The 16956-nt window shown below is 44.5% G+C and overlaps 1 protein-coding gene across 16 annotated transcripts in view; it reads left to right on the forward strand.

Moving 5' to 3' along the window:
• LOC119397558 (paired box protein Pax-5) overlaps positions 1–16956 on the forward strand; it is a 364233-nt gene that overhangs the window by 128641 nt on the left and 218636 nt on the right. For 3 of the 16 annotated variants that reach the window (XM_049416369.1, XM_049416359.1, XM_049416375.1), the window contains exon 1: positions 14765–15221. The exons of 12 other annotated variants lie outside the window; for them this stretch is intronic. In XM_049416369.1, the coding sequence (XP_049272326.1) occupies positions 15202–15221 (20 nt within the window). In that variant the 5' untranslated portion in view covers positions 14765–15201. Of the gene's footprint in view, positions 1–14764; positions 15222–16956 lie in introns of those variants that run through there. One more of the 16 variants, XM_049416344.1, reaches the window with a different exon arrangement.

A 16956-nucleotide genomic window follows, 5' to 3' on the forward strand; every position in this document is an offset into this window, starting at 1 on the left:
CTGAACGGCGCCGCACAAATTATCTCACATCTGCGCAGCTGTCATGAATGCGTTTCCAGAACTGCTCACGGTTTAACATTTTATGACTAAGGGTGTCTAAGCGCTTTGGGCTGTAATAATTAATTTGTAGGGCACACTCATTGTCAAAACTAAGGGTAATGTCCGTCTGGCACCACCAATGACCTCTGCTGTCCTCGACGTGGGAAAGCACTTAAGTAGCAACAAAACATCATCAATTGGGCAGCTTCGGCCACTCATGGCTTAATCATGCCGCACCGCACGTTTTGGCTGTTGAAACGCTGAGGTAAAGGTCGAGATGATAGAGGAAGACGTTATCTGCGACGCCGAAAACATGTGATAGCGGGAAGTGAAATAAACGGCTCGGAAATGATTGAGCTAACTTTTTACAAAAGTTGTCTAGGCACAGTGTGCGTCGAATGGGGAAGATGGTTAGAGCGTACAATGCACGTAATGGAAGGGAAGCAAGCAGGCAGTGAGAAAACAACTGCAATACAGCGCGCCTGCTGATTGTGGCATTTAGTTACAGATTAAGTTGGCCTTCGCTGCATAGAGATGCTTTATTCTGTGTGCAAGGAGAGTTTTGACAAAGTGACCTAAACCATGTGTTCGCGGTGTCTCGCGTTCTTCTGATTAGCGAATACAGGCGGGGTAAGTTAAGGTTATAAGCTGCAAACTGCGTACGCGTTAGGCCTTTAGAGAGCGGCAGCAGCCCACCCCCGCATACGCTAGACAATTAAAGTTTGAGAATACATTTTTCTTGACGACAAGACACCAGAGCAAAGTTTTACGGCAGGAAAATAATTAGAACTAGATTTACGTGCGATGCAAGCTGATGACAACTATCAATCGCACTGAAGTGAGCGCACACAGCAAGAGTAATTTTGGCCCGTTAAATCTCATGAACAAGGAAACTGAGGACGTACATATTAACATGGTGTTTTCACTGACATAAGCGCTCTTCGATAAAAAATGTCGTCAAAATTAAGGCCTGAGTTCTTTGATTTTTTGAAAATGCCCTTTTTTGAAAAAAAAACTCGCTTCTTTAACTATTTTCTTCTTATTTTGCGCTGCCTTTCGGAAAACGATCTGCCGCATAAATGTTGCAAAGGCTCCTTCAAATACTTGACACTTTTTTGAAGTTTCTGTGTGAAATGGGAAAGGCGCCAAGGTGCATCAAACTTAGCAAACTTTGTTGATTTGGACCAGGTTTGCCACTTTTTTTCATATTTTTTTTCCTTTTGAGGACGGCATAAAAAAGCATGGACACAGTAATGCATATTAAAACCAACAAAAAAATTTTCGACACATTATTTATAGTTCGCGTTAATTCGGCCGTGAAATCCGAAAACATTGCAGTGAACAAAAACAGGAGGTCCGCGCCACGACCTTCAAATATTTTTTTGGCACGCTGGTAGCGTTTCTTGGAAATAAAATTTTCAGTTCCGTGTACTTTGAATGTGCCCACATAACATATAAAAAACCCAGGCAAAACAAAAATATCGACCGGACAGGCATGTTCGATCTCTCGTGGAATCACCCTTTAGAAGGCGGCAGCAGCCCACTTTCGCACACGCTAGAAGCAAATAAAATCTGAGAACACATTTTTCTTGACGAAAAGCCACCAGAGCAAGATTTTGCTGCAGTAGAATAATTAAAACTGAGATTTACGCACAATGCAAGCTGATAACAACCATCAGTCGCACTGAAGTGAGCACACACTGCAAGGGTCATTTTGGCCAGTTATATCTCGTAAACAAAGCAAATGAGGGCATATGATATTAAAACCGTGTGTTCACTGACATAAGCGCTCTTCGACAAAAAATTGTCGTGAGGATTGAGACCGGAGTTTTTTTTATTTTATTTTTTGAAAATATACTTTTTTGAAAAAACTCGCTTCTTTAACTATTTTTTTCTTTTTTTGCGCTGCTTGTAGGAAAATGATCTTCCGTATAAATGTTGCAAAGGCTCTTTTCTATATTTGACATTGTTTTCAAATTTCTGTTTTTAATAGCAAAGGCGCCAAGGCGCCTCAAACTTAGGAACCTTTTTTGATTTCGGCCGTGTTTGCCATTTTTTCACATTTTCTTCTTTTTTAGGACAGCATAAAAAAAGCATGGATGTAATTCACAGTAATGCGTATTAAAACCAGCAAAAAAAATTTTGGACACATCATTTATAGTTCGCGCTAAATTCGGCCGTGAAATCCGAAAACATCGCAGTGAGCAAAAGCAAGAGGCCCGAGCCGCCACCTTCAAATATTTTTTTGGCGCGCTGGGAGCGTTTCATGGAAATAAAATTTTCGGTTCCGTGCACTTTGAATGTGCCCACATAACATATTAAAAACCCAGGCAAAACAAAAATTGCGACCGGACAGGCATGTTCGATCTCTCGTGGAATCACCCAGAAGTCCATGTTGTAGCATTAGGTCTTGTGAAGCGCATGAATTCGTGCAGAGTCGTACTCTCAAACCCAGTGCCATTATTTCATTATTTGTAAGCCGCACACGTGCTAGATATTAACGCGACAGCGTTAAAGAGCTCGTTTCGCAGAAATTCCGGCGTCAGCGTTGGTGTCGGTGTCGGCGTCGTTGGTTGTGATCGAAAAATCAGCGTTGTCCGTGACCGAAAAATCGAGAAAGATGCAAACAAAATAAATAATAAAATTCTTCGGCTCGAGTGCGAATCGGACCCAGACCTTCTGCGTGGCAAGCAGGTGTTCTACCACAGAGCTACGCCATTGCTTGAAACAGCTTCGAAAAAAAAAAAAAACACTATATGAATGTCTTGTAGAGGGAGGAGTCTCCTTGACGCACGTAACATTGCGTGGCAGAAGCGTAGAATCGCGCCAGGCGTCAAAACATGTGAATTGCACAACGAGTGGGTGTTTTAAGGGCCTACCCATTACAAAGCGCACAGACATATTTAATCATCGTCATAAGCAAAAGCATCAACAAAGTGAGCAGCTGCGTAATTCGCGTGTTGCCTTACGAAAAATATAGTGGGCCATTCGCTGATTCGCAAAAGGAAGAATTATAGCGCAGTGGGCACTTCGCAACTGTACTCGCAGTAGGCATTCTAGGATGGTTTAAAACGGCCAACGTTGCGCGCACGAACGTTCGTTTCTTTGCGGCACGGTTGAGGCATGCACCGCGAGAACAGAAGCCATGGCTAGCAATTGAGAAGGCGATGATGCGCACGTTGCCCGAGTACGCTATCGCGTTCTACTCTTGAAGGCGAAGCTCAAGCGTCCTCCAAGTTTGTTTCTTTGTTTTTGTCAGTAGCGATGATCCTTTTCTCGCCGTTGTTTTGTTGAATTTAAACAGTAATAAATCCTCACTGGAAGTCTATAAAGCTTCTTTACACGTACAGGGACGCTCCTAGCAGAGAGCTTTGCTCGACAACGAACTTGAGTATGCGAGAATAAATGAGGCTAAAAAAGAAGACGTATAAACTTAATTTTCAGTTGATTTTCATTAGTGAATATACTAATCAAGATTAACGAAGTGAATTACGCAAATTTGTTGACAGCAATCTAATTTTTCATTTTTTTTTCAAATCTCCATGCAAACTGAGTGTGTGATGGCAGCCCAACTAATTGAAAAATGACATATTTGAGCTATGTTTATTGTACACAGTTGTATTGTGTGGTAGACGTGTACTTTTTTTTTGTAACGGGGGTGCATATGGGCCGCATGCTCCGCTATAGTTTATTTCTCTCGTTTACATTTACTTCTTTTTTTTAGACATGCCACGCTTGCGGCACGTGTGCGCGTGTCTGTGGGGAACCTGGATATGGCTCCAATATTTGAACAGTGTATTGGGCCAACCAAGCCTCCTATAGCCTACATTATCATCTGTGTACGTACGGTCCTTAATCAACAACTATATGCGGAGCTATTAAGCGTGCGAACTGCTCCGACCTGATTGTGCTAGCTTTTTTTATTAGGGGACCCATATTATATACTTATGGCGTCTTACTGAATGTAAATTAGCACTTAAAGCTGTTCGGTATAAATATATTATCGCATAAGCCTCGCACTTACATTATTGCTACTATCGAGCCTGTACGTCGGAAGACCAACTTTAGAGTACCACTAAGTTCTGCCATCTCAAACACAGTTCTGAGGACTCACTCGAAATAACCGCTATTGTTTAGATCATACGCCCGAGCAATGAATGACATGTATATGTTGTTTCGTATCCAGCGTGGAAACTCTCTTTTCTGCAGAATTCGAAGATCTTTCACTCAGTATACAACAACTAATTCGCAAGATTGGTTCTGGTATTAGCGGAAATTCTCACATGAGCCCTTGACATGGTCTATCCGTCATATAGACAGATGAATGAGTACCTCGCCTCTTTAAACCCTGTTTTTGGCGCTTTTCTGTACTCTCCTCCTTTCACGGTGTCTTGAGGCTGGTCCGCTCGCAGATCAAGTTTTACTAAACAGTATCCCTCGATTCAGAACTCATAGTTTGCCTATCAGAAAAGGTACGCTTAAGAAGAATGTCTTGAAATCGGTTCGGTCATATTACGATAAACGGCAGCGCACGCTGGGTTAAGACAGAAACACAAAACACGAAAAAAAGGACGACACAAGCGCTGAAGCGCTGGTCATATTAAGCTGCGATCTCAATTGCGAATGAAAATGTTTGGACTTGCAACAATGACAATCGAAGGTCGTTGCCTATTCTCGCATGCAAGTGCGCATGACTGAGCCTGTGCTTACTGTGCACTCTCGCTGCCGACAGCCATCGCGACGTCGGCCCTGGCCACAGAGCTCGCGCGTGAGGCCGGAGCCCCACGTCGCGGCAAAAGAGAACAGAAAAGGGGGAGATTGTTGGCGAGGGGTGAAATAGAGAGACGTGCTGTGGCCAGCAGGGGTGCTTGCCCAAGCGTCCGTGACAAATCCGTGGTCGCGCTCGCTATAGGTGCGCGCAAAGGCTCTCCGGATCGATGGACTTCCACGGCATGGGACTGGGCACCGCGCCATTGGGGCCGCGATCACGCACGCGTGGTTACGCTAGGCCGCCCCCGTGGGACTCGTCTCCGGGGCGCGCGATAAGAGGCGCTGTATACACACCGCCGCCGATATACAGCGCCATCCATGGAGCAGGCGCACGCGCTTCTGTATAGGTACATGGAATTGCGCCCGTGCACAACTGTCCTGTGTTTACTGGCTCGCTGACCTCCGAGGTCGCGAGTCCGATTCTCGGCTTCGCCTGCAGGCCTCCGACGAGAGCGAGATGCTTGGGCCATGTGTGTACAGGAGATACGCGAATACAACGGTGGCACAGCAGATCTCATGCATGTCCGGTCCGTCGTATACCTATAAAACCTGGCAACGTTTTACCTTTAACAGTCACGCATGCAGGAGCTCATGCATGTGTAACAGATCTGACTAGTATATTGGACCTCACAGTCACATTCCTTCCGTCTCCATTAGTGCTGACCTTTTTATTTGGGCGATTTGCTGTGAGGCATATGCAATAAAAAAATAAAAAATGACTCCATCCTTGAGCACCTTGCGCCTATTATATATACCGAATCCCAGGGCACCGTCACCGTTTGTGACAAGTGTCCATATATACCGTATATGCGCCCAAGCCTTTGGGTCCGTAGGACACGTTCAGGGACTCTAATTTGTAGATCATTAGTACGATCATAACAGGTATCATCGTCAACCCAGCCCGAAACCTCCGAAGAGAAGCTTCGGAACTTGAGCAGACGAGACATATATATATAATGGTATGAACTTAGGAAAGAGGCCACCTTCTCGAGTTGAGTATACCAACCGCCAGGTTGGCGTACCTCTACCCATTCGTAAAACCGGCGGGTGCATGACGGCACTGAGATTCGAATCCAGTACACACCACGCATTTCTTCTTTCCGTACACACCATAAAATTACATGTGAGAGCAGTATGTAGAGTCCCAGCTCAGCACATACATGAGCATACTATAGTTATATGTATGAGAGAACGCTGGCTAATTTGTGGTTAAGGACGTGTAAAACCACGTATAGGGGAGCAAGAGGGAGTGAAGTCATAAGGGAAACGAGGGGAGGTTAACCAGGTTGAGCATACATATAGCTGGCTATCCTGCACCCGGAAAGGCGAAATGGGAACGAGGGAGGTCATTTTGTGTTAGAGGCAGAAGAGGTCCTCTATTGAAATTACAGTAAAGAGCTGTGGCTCTCGCTGAGTAACGAGCTTTTGTACGGGTTTGAGGTGAAGCTTGCTGTTGTAAGTTTGTATAAATGCCTTAGGCTGGGAAAGCGCAGTTGCAGTTCTCATTGTCTCCGCTTACATCACATTACCACTTCCATGAGGCAAGTTGCGGCAAAACTACGCTTGGCAGACAATGTTCTTGGTCAGGGCTGAGCGAACAAGGCAGCGAGCTACTTCAGTACGGGCCCTGCCACTTCATGGCGCAATCCTGCTCAGTAGGGGCATATGTGTAGTTGCCCCCAAAGTCCTGCAAACCATAGAGGAGGAAGGAAGGAGAAGGAGAGAAAGGAAAGATAGGGATGTTAACCAGTCTAGAAGGGCCGGTATGCTACTCTACACTGAGCGAAGGGATGGGGAGATATAAACATAGAGAGCGAGAGAGAGGGAGAACACGCACGCACAAAAAGTCATAGTATCCTACAATACTTACTAGAGGGAACTCTGGCGCTAGTGTCTATGGGAGCTGTAACGCATGGCGCTTCAGCCAGCATGGGAATGATAGGTAGTACACGGATTTGTGTAAACGTCGTTCTTTCGGCTCCGTTTGGCTCCGCGTCGCCTGCATCCGCTTTGTCGCAAAACAATGTTCAGCAAAAGTCAGCAGCTCCACTTCACCACTTAACTTTTTTAGGCTCACCAATTCAAATCCGGTCAAGAAGTTCACAACGATCCATTCTTTTATCTGAAAGAAAACCAAAACACAGCAATAAACAAAGCCAAAAGTGCGCTCGAAACCCGCAAGTACGAAGAGTAGGCAAATCCGTACTACCTATCATTCCCATGGTGGCTGAACGATCGCAGCGCCAGAGTCCCCTCTAGTTAATTTTAGGAAACTCTATGCTGCAAACCTTGCGATGCCATAAGGTGCTGCATATGGACTGGTGGGTTTCTATAGTCCAAGCACCGGTAGTTTTTCAGTTTCTGGTACAATAATTTGTACGATTACAATTTGAAGGTTTGAAAGCCCGCCACTATTTTACGGAGGACATCTATAGGGCTTCCTGTATATGTCGTCATTGCTTGCACCGGCACTAAGGCACGGCACAAACCTTCGGAGAAGGTACTACTCACAGTTAGGTTAAATATAGTCATATTGGTTGTTCATACGCATACATTCAGAATGCCCTAGCGCAAAGCGAAGTATCAATGTGCCAAGTGTGTTATATGCTTAAAAATTTTGCCAGTTTCCTTCTAATAGATTAATCATTTTATGTACTTTGATTGAGGTTGACCAAGCGTAATACAATTTAATTATTCTGTGTGATCACGGTAGGACGTTTCCATCGATGCGACGGTCGGTAATGCCTGAAACGATGGAATGCACCATGGTGCGTGTGCGCATTCCTATATGAGATCAAGAAAATGATACACCACACCACTGAACGCTTCAGTATCGTTCATATAAACTGAACATGTACACAGTATCAATGAATTAGCTTGACGGAAGCAGTCAATTTTTAAAAGTGTATTGTTTATATCGCAGCTTTATTCGCTTTTATGAATTACGAGTCTACCTTCCTTTTGTCTCATTGCAAGCGTATGCTGTTTATAGCTCAGCTTTATGATGTTTTTTAGTCTCGTTCAATGCATGTCTCGTTGAACGCTGACGGAGAGCATTGAGGGAGAGGTATTGACAAAATATATAGGAACTAAACTAACTAATAAAACTGTTTTACTCGGCATATAATAAACTAAGTAAAGAAGAGAAATTAGCATTAAAAAGCTTGAGCAATAAGATTAGGACAGGTGATATAACTATTACTTGTCAGACCAAGCCTAACACTGCAAATGTTGAGCGCTGCTATTTAGGTAATTTATCATAATATCTGGGGTTTTGCGTGCAAAAACCACGACATTACTACGGGGCACGCTGTAGTGGAGGGCTCCGAAAATTTTAACCATCTAGTGTTCTTTAACGTGCCCTGACATCGCACAGTACACGGGCCTCTAGCATTTCACCTCCATCGAAATGCGACCGCCGCGGCCGGGATCGAACCCACGACCTGCGGGTCAGCAGCCGAGCACCGTAACCGCTACGCCACCGCGGCGGACTGTTTAGGGCTTCCTTTTGAAATATTGATGTCCGTTCGTCGCAGTGATGTTGAACATCGACATCGGGATGGCATATTCTATAGGGTCCTCCAGGAGGAGGAGGAGGAAGGAAATGAAGGAAAGGCAGGGAGGTTAACCAGACGCGCGTCCGGTTTGCTACCCTACGCTGGGGGGAAGGGATGAAGGGATTAAAAGAAAGAAAGAAGAGGGAAGAAGGCACTGTCAGGGTACATATGCACCTGTCCATTGAATGCCTACAAGCGGTCGTTTAAGCCGGTCGATCTTAAAAACAGCAGTAATGCTCGCGTCGCTTTGCTGGCCTGCGATGCGTAGGGCCACGATCCGAGGATCTTCTCTTCGGAAAACGGTCTGTCGTCTAACTTGTTCAGCGCATCGCGCAGAACGTTTCGTTCGTTCACAAAAAAACGTCCACAGAAACACATATGCTCCCTGTCTCTGGGAGATTCAGAGCAGAACATGAACTTGAAGTTCTCCCATTTTCTTCATATATATATATATATATATATATATATATATATATATATATATATATATATATATATATATATATATATATATATATATATATATATATATATATATATATATATATATATATGTGTGTGTGTGTGTGTTAAGAGACTATTTTGAGAAGTTTCTTCACAGTATCGGCACGATGTCCACTTATTCCAAAACTCATTGACCATCCTGTTCGCCAACGTATTGTTTGTGGCAGAGAGAATATTCCATAATAATTTTACTCGGCACTTATTGCTTTACTTTCACTTGAGCAAGAATTTTGACCTTTTACCTTTAGCACCTCTTCATGCATATGCTTTCTTTTAATTATTGTTGTTGGTACAATAAATTATGCAGAACATATTTTTCTCAGTTAAAAAACTTGGAGGACGCTTGAGCTTCGCCTTCAAGAGTTGGACGCAACAGCGAAATCGGGCCCCGTGCGCATCGCCTTCTCGGTGGATGCCTCAGCCGTGCCGCAAGGAAACGAATGTCTGTGCGCGTAACGTTGGCCGTTTAAAACTATATCCTAGCATGCCTACTGCAAGTACAGTTGTTAAGTGTCCACTGCACCGTACTTATTCCTTTTGCGAATCAGCGAAGGGCCCACAATGCGCCCGTAAGGCAACACGCGAACCTATAGGCAGCTGCTCACTTTGTTGATATTTTTGCTGCTGATGATGATTAAATATGTCTGAGCGCTTTGTAATGGGTGGGCCTTTAAAACACCCACTCGTTGCGCAATTCACATGTTTTGACGCCTGGCACGATTCTATTACGCTTGTGCCGCGCAATATTACAAGCGTAAAAGAGACTCCTCCCGCTACATGACATTCATATAATGTTTTTTTTTTTTTTCCGAAGCAGTTTCAAGCAATGGCGTGGCTCTGATAGAACACCTACTTGCCGCACAGAAGGCCTGGGTTCGATTCTTTCTCGAAACCGAAGTTTTTTTATTTTTATTTTGTTTGCCTCTTTCTCGATTTTTCGGTCACGCGTACAACGCTGATTTTTCGCTCACAGCCAACGACGCCAACACAGGAACTTTTGCGAAACGAGCTCTTTAACGCGATCGCGTTAATATTTTCTTGATAAAAAAAAAATACGCTAACTGCATCGACAAAGTGTGCTTACACGTTGAGATTATCCTCAGTTTTTCGTTGTTGTTGTTTTTTTTTTAATTTTTAGACAGGCCTTGTGGAAGAACTTGCAGCTAAATTAGGGTACGAGTTTTGTTAGGCTACCGCGTTCGCGAACGAGCTTATGGTCTTGAAAGCTTAAGTAACAGTGATATGAATAAACGTGCGATGCTATAGCTATATGCAAAATGTGCGTTCAGGTCTGTTGAGGCGCTTTCCCAGACGCAATTTTTTTAGCTCAATTACATTCATTAGACGATGACAAATATTGGTAAGTGATTTTGGCAATCGCAGTTTTGGTACATGTTCATTACTGAAACTTTAAGACAATTGTACTTGAAGACAACAACCATAGATTTTTTTTATTCTCGTGAAGTGCTTCTATTTAGAGATACACGTGGACTCTTGTTGATGCGATTCTGCATAATACGTTTCTTTTCCTAAGCACTTCTTGTGGATGCTTTCGATATGCACGGACCGCATCTCCTTTGGCCGAGCTCTCAACAGTTGTGGAAACATTCTAAATAACCGTGTGATACAGACATCCGTCATAGCGCATATATATATATATATATATATATATATATATATATATATATATATATATATATATATATATATATATATATATATATATATATATATATATCTGTGCTGGGCAGTGTCGAAGATACATGTATCTTAGATACTCCTTGAGTATCTTGTATCTGTATCGCGATACGTCTCGCAAAATGAGTATCTGTATCTGTATTTCCGATGCATTCAATAATGTATCGTGTATCTTAAGATACAAGATACTGCTATCGCAACACCATCGTGCGAAACAATTATCGCTGTTGCGAAACAAATTTCGACCACCTGGGGTTTTTCAACGTGCACCTAAACCTAATTACACTGGCCTCAAGGATTTTTGCCTCCATCGAAAATTCGTCCGCCGCGACCAGAATTCGTTCCTGTGACCTTCGGGAGTAGTTGAGCACCATAACCACTAGACCACCGCGGCAGGCTTTGAGTATACAGCACAAACCATTTACTTTACCGCTTAATACAATAGTGAAATTGAGTTTGCATTATAATAATGCAAATTATTAGGAGCTACCTTACAGATGTTAGATGCGAGATTCGAGAAGCATTTATACCAAATGCACCGTTTTTGTCATACGCGTCCCAACTGGTATTTTCAGGCAGTTTTGCCTAGGCAATTAATTTTCCATTGTCTTACCTTAACAGGTAAGCTGACGATACTTCATACTTAATTGGCATAGCTAATAGTGGTCCCGCCTGCATCGGGTTTCTATACTTATTCACAGTGAATGTTTGATACAAAACCCCCTGTCTATTTTACTTATTTCTTTTTTACCTTTTAAGACCTCCCTGATTTTTTTTAACTATTACTATAGTCGCCAGATCACCGGAGCTGTGAGCGGCAATCGCGCGAACAGCGGCGCTGTCCTGCGATGCTTTGTGCAACTATACTGCCATGCGCTCTTATTTACTTATTTTGGTGTGATTGGGTTTAAACCGCAAAAGAACTGTTAGCATCACTCAGCGCAAGCCGCGCCGCAATGTTTCGGAAGCTTCGCAATTTTTTCCAATAGCTCTGTTAAAATTATGCGCAGGACGCGAGTAGTCTAGTTAAATCGGGAGCTTGCGCGAGCTCCAGTGATAACGCTGGAACCTTTGATCCCTGATTTATGAAAAACGACGCGTTCCGCCGATGATCACATTATCGACGACCGACGAATGTGATCGCCGCTATCACCGTGCAGCGTGCTTTGCTTGTACTTTCAGTTACTTAGTTTTCTTGGCGCAAGTTAGCTCAGTAAAGAGTTTCGTTTCTACAATTTGACTGCCGCCTTCGTATCCTACACTATACCACGTGACAATACAATACGTCTGAGGCGTTTCCTGGTTGCACATGTTCTTTCGCTGAAGAAAAATTGTTCAAAAATTGCACGTTAGTGAGTATATTGATAACGAACGCTTTACACTAGAAGATACGTAGTATATGAACAGCCATGTCTGTTTTATGACACTATGCGTAATAAAAAATGTCGCTACCAGCTTTGTTGCTGCTGTACACCTGTCCGGGGATCCAGTATTGCGTAGTGGTGGCTTACGGACAAGGTAAATGTCCACGCCGGTATTTGCACCATCGTGACAAGGCTTCTTATTGAAGTTCTTGTGATTAGATGGCAAGCCGCTAGCTGGTCGGCAAGCTGAGCAGCGACTCCCATCAATTACAAAGAAAAAAACAAGAACCGCTGTCAGCGAAGTTTATAAAGAGGTGTCCTGTTAAGCAGCTTAAACAAACCCCAGTAAGTTATTTCGGAATTGAGCTAATGTACTTTGAGCAAGAAGGACAACATTTTAAGATACTAACAGACATTTCGTTCAAATGATACAAGGTTGGTCACAGTTAATAAATTTCAAGCAGACATTTTTGTGCATTGGCGTTTGCTGCTACATTATATGGATCTATAATAACAAATTTGCGAATGTATCGAAGTATCTTAAGATACAATTGGCAAGTATCGTATCGGATACAATTATTGCGGTAGTATCTTGTACCTGTATCTCAAATACTTTTTGCCTGAGTATCTTGTATCGTATCGCGATACAATTTCAAAGTATCTTTGCACAGCCCTGATATATATATATATATAATATAATATATATATAGGCCGAAGGCCGTGCCATGGCCGAAACGTTAGTAAAGGCATTTTTTTCCTTTTCAAAACGTGCTACCTGCAAGTTCATTCAATATATATATATATATAGATATATATATATATATATATATATATATATATATATATATATATATATATATATATATATATATATATATATATATATATATATATATATATACGCACATGTTGGTCATTTAGGCCCTGCACTCCTTCGCATATATTGTAACACATGAAAGTTCATTGATTTGCTGTTCAATGAAGTGAAATATCAGTGCGTATCTTTTTTTCTGTATAGACATGAAAAATTAAAGATTTCAGGACTCTGTAAAATAAATGTAGGTGTGTTAGGCATTGTTAAATGCCTTTGCGTCTTTATAAGTGCATACTTTTTCACTAGTTCACGCGAACGAAGTGACTTGCAGTTGCTTTCTCGGCACTGCATTGCTTCACGACATGCGTGCAGGTAAGGTCATACTATATTTCTGACGAAAATTTTGTAAAAAAACAGGTGACAACAGGTTGCTCTTTTTTTGTGTGTGCACTGTTTATTTCTCATGCTTCTCCTATCTGTTCTGGCACCCCTTTGCAATTAAAATGGAACTGATGGACGCTGCGGCGTGAAGCTGTTGCTATAGCACAGCGTGTTCCACCAAATAGGTACGCTCTGCCCACACCGGATGCACGCCTCGGGAACACAACCTTGTCCAATTCGCATCGTTTCATTCTGTACCCCTTGGTTACAAGGCATTACTGCGTACGTGATATCATTCTTCAAAAGATTAGGCTGCTCTCATCTTGTGTATATAGATATACAGAAAATCAGGGCTGCCTTTGGGCCACATAGTGAGATAGTGTGAAGGAGATCCCATAGCTCTCAGAGACCTGTGAATGTCCTGCACGGACCAGATCACAACCACTCCAGATATTTGAATAGTAATGGCTACGTTATGCCATACAGCTTTGTTCTTCATGCTCAGGTCAGCGTCTGTTCTATACCTTCTAACACAAACAATTTTGTCTCAGGTTACTTGTACTTGGAAAATGACAGGGGACGAGTTGCTATAAATAGATACTTATTTGTGGTTACAAACACAAAAGAACACGGGCCACAGGGATCAGCAGAAAGCAGACGTATATCAGTCGAGATTCGTCCTAAAAAACAAACAGTTTCCAGTGCATATGGTAGCTGATATGACATTTGCATTTAAACAGAGCAATAAAAAAAAACGAAGCGCCACTATATAGAGTGTTTCACACTTATGTAACGGGTGCACATTGAAGAATAACGCCTTCAACTCTATAATTTCGAAAGCAGCACTGCGAGCACTATTCAAACACAAGCTTAAATACACATACTGAACATAATAACTAAATAGAATAAGCACGGAAACGGGAACAACTCAAGTGGTCGCGACGATTTGAGCACGTTCAGAACACAGAGCAGCTACCGACATGGACTGCCAACAAACAACATACGTGTACGTTCAGGGAGACCCGTTGTACGATAAAAACAAAATCATGTAAGGTCTATCTCGAATAGCGCGCACCTCTACGCAACGTGGACTTTCGTTTCAACCTAATGTCAAGTCGCGCTCAGTCGCATCGAAGTTCCTGTATATCCGGAAACTAAGCTCTCGTGAACGAAGCGTTAAGGACCTCAGTTGTAAGCGGCGCTTGTAGTATGGGGCAGCATATTCTTCGTCGCCTCGTCCGTCTAAACGTGGCTATTAAGGCAGCAAGCATCGGTCGCCATCCCTCGAGCGCAGCAGCGGCCAGCGCACTGTCCGGTGCGCGCTAGCAGCGACCGGGCGTCGCGCGGGCGGTCCACCGCACGCGTGCACCTCGGGCGGTGTTGTGAGAGAGGGAGCCCTCGTAGGACCGCCCTTCGCTCGCAGGGGAGCCGCGCGGCTCCCCCATCCCGGTATGGGACGGACCATTCAGGAACGGCACCGGAGGTGACGTCGACTGCCTCGCCGGCAAATCCGAGGATCGCTGGCTTCGGGCAGGCCGCCGTCCCCCCCGCCGCCCCCCTTCCTCGGGCAACGTCAGTGCTTCGGCCAAGCGGGGGGAAAACTTGAAGGCACCCGAAGAAGACGGCAGGAAAGAGCGGCGGCCGGCCGGACTCAGCTGCGGTCCTTGCGGGGGCACCGAGAGCAAGCGGGCTTCGCCACTCGGCAGCAAAGAGCCCCCACCCCTGGGCGCGGCGAAGCGTGGCGGGGACCCTCCCAGGGTTCCTCCTCCCTCGGAACCCTTGCCTTGGAGCGCACCACCAGGAGCAGCCAGGTGTCACAGAAGGCCCCGGCGACCCTTTCGGGATGGCAGCGCTCCGGCCCGTACCTCGCGCGGGACCCCCACGAGGGGCCTGAGCCAAGTTCATCGCACGTGGGATTGACACCGGTGCACCGAAGGGATTCACGACCGTGCGCCTCACTTCTGTGATTGCTACCGCCGTCTTGTGAACCGTGATCGTTTTTCTTTTCTGCGTCGAGAGCAGCAGCTGCGGTGCCTCGTAGCCTGCCTGGACTGTGTGTCGGCTGGTGAACCTCATGGAGAGGCTCATGATGAGGTGAGTGGTGCCACCTCCGTGGGCTTTCCTCCGCTACCTTACCTCGGTCGAGCGTGAGCAGTGATTGCTTCGATGAAGCGTTACGCTGCGACCAATGCGAATGCTTGCCGGTGAAATAGTAAAGATGTAGTAACGCACCGTTACTACATTTTTACTGATTTTATCTCATTCTGACTGAAATGGCAGTGACATTGAGAGCATTAGTGTGGCAGAACGTGTCTATTTACTGCGATAATGTGCCCGTAAAGCAGTAATTGGTACAATTCCTGCGGGGTTACTTCTATTCGTGGAACGTTAACGAGCAGAGGTTGGTAGTTCAGAGTGTGTTCTGCCCGTTGACATTGACGAAGAGGGGCTTTGGCCGATGACAGATATCGAAGGTAAAGGTCCATATTATATTTGAAAATTTTGAAAATAGATGGTTTCGGCACTTACAATTCGAACTTCATGCTTGTGAGAACTGCTATTAGCGCGCTCACATATACTATGTGACTGCCGTAGCTGTTACTTGAAAGTTTTCGCTAAATGGTTGGATACATTGGGAGGTTGCAACGGGAACTATACGCTGGCTTCTACCAGAAACAGAAATGAATAATGTGGCGGGCGCACCCTATTTATATATATATATATTCTTTCATATAGGTTCATGGCGACTATACAGTTCCTGTAAACGAGTTTCGCTCATATAGTTTTAAAGAGAAATTTGGGTATCGGAATAATGCCTTGGCTTACAAGTTTCATGACTGAAGATAACTAAATTACGTTCATCTTCATAACAACTGTAGTGGACAACTTCCAATGCCTGCTTTCGTATTAAGGCACATGAAAGCTCTTTGTATTATTCGACCTGGTAAAATTATAGTTTCTGTTAGCAGTTCGACGAGCCAGCCATGCATGCAGGTTTTGAACGCAGTCACAGGCATCATTGATAGTATAGTGTTGCTCATCCGCGCAATCTCACAAACTCGGATACGATCGATTACCACTGCGCAGACGTTTATTGTTATGCGTAAGGTGGTAGAAACCTGCAAAGGAATAACGAAAGAAATACGTGTGCATGATGTGAAGTGATGTACCTTCACGGCTTGCTTTCCTCTTTAGTTGACAGCATTCTGGGCGGTCAGTATGGCTTTGACATGCGTGTTGCTGAATACGTGAACAAAAAAAAATGATTACGCTGTTAAGTCGGGACGCCTTTTCTCGGGCGGGACCATTCCCTGAACAAAAGCAAAGTCGACCATTAACATCTTAAAGCCTTTCTCTGAAAACAAGCTTCACAAGACGCATGCCCCTTGTGAATCTAAAGTACATGCACAGGGGAATCGGTGGTACAGCTGACGGACGGTTAGAGCGCACACACGGCGCTGTTTCGCGGTGAGAAGTAAACCCATCCCGCCGAGGTGCACTGCGCTGACGAGCAGAGTTTGATGGCGGGCGTGACGACAACCACGAGCACGCTGCAGCAGCGTTATAGAGGACGTATACGCGCATGCAGAGCAACAGCTGCAGCGGCGCAATGCGGGTCCCCCTTCCGTTTTTGCGCAAAACTGCAACGGCGCGTCACATTTTGACGCTGAAAAGGGGGTACGGAGCTTGTGCCGGCATAGTCGGTCGTTGCGAGGCGCGCAGTGCCAGCAGGGGAAGGACACACAAATCCGAGGTGGCCGACGTCTGCATGGTCGAGCCGCCTCTTTATGTGCCGTGAGCTTCCTCTTTACGACGTGACATCTCCGCG

The sequence above is a fragment of the Rhipicephalus sanguineus genome, chromosome 1, assembly GCF_013339695.2.
Source record: "Rhipicephalus sanguineus isolate Rsan-2018 chromosome 1, BIME_Rsan_1.4, whole genome shotgun sequence".
NCBI classification, from domain to species: Eukaryota; Metazoa; Arthropoda; class Arachnida; order Ixodida; family Ixodidae; genus Rhipicephalus; species Rhipicephalus sanguineus.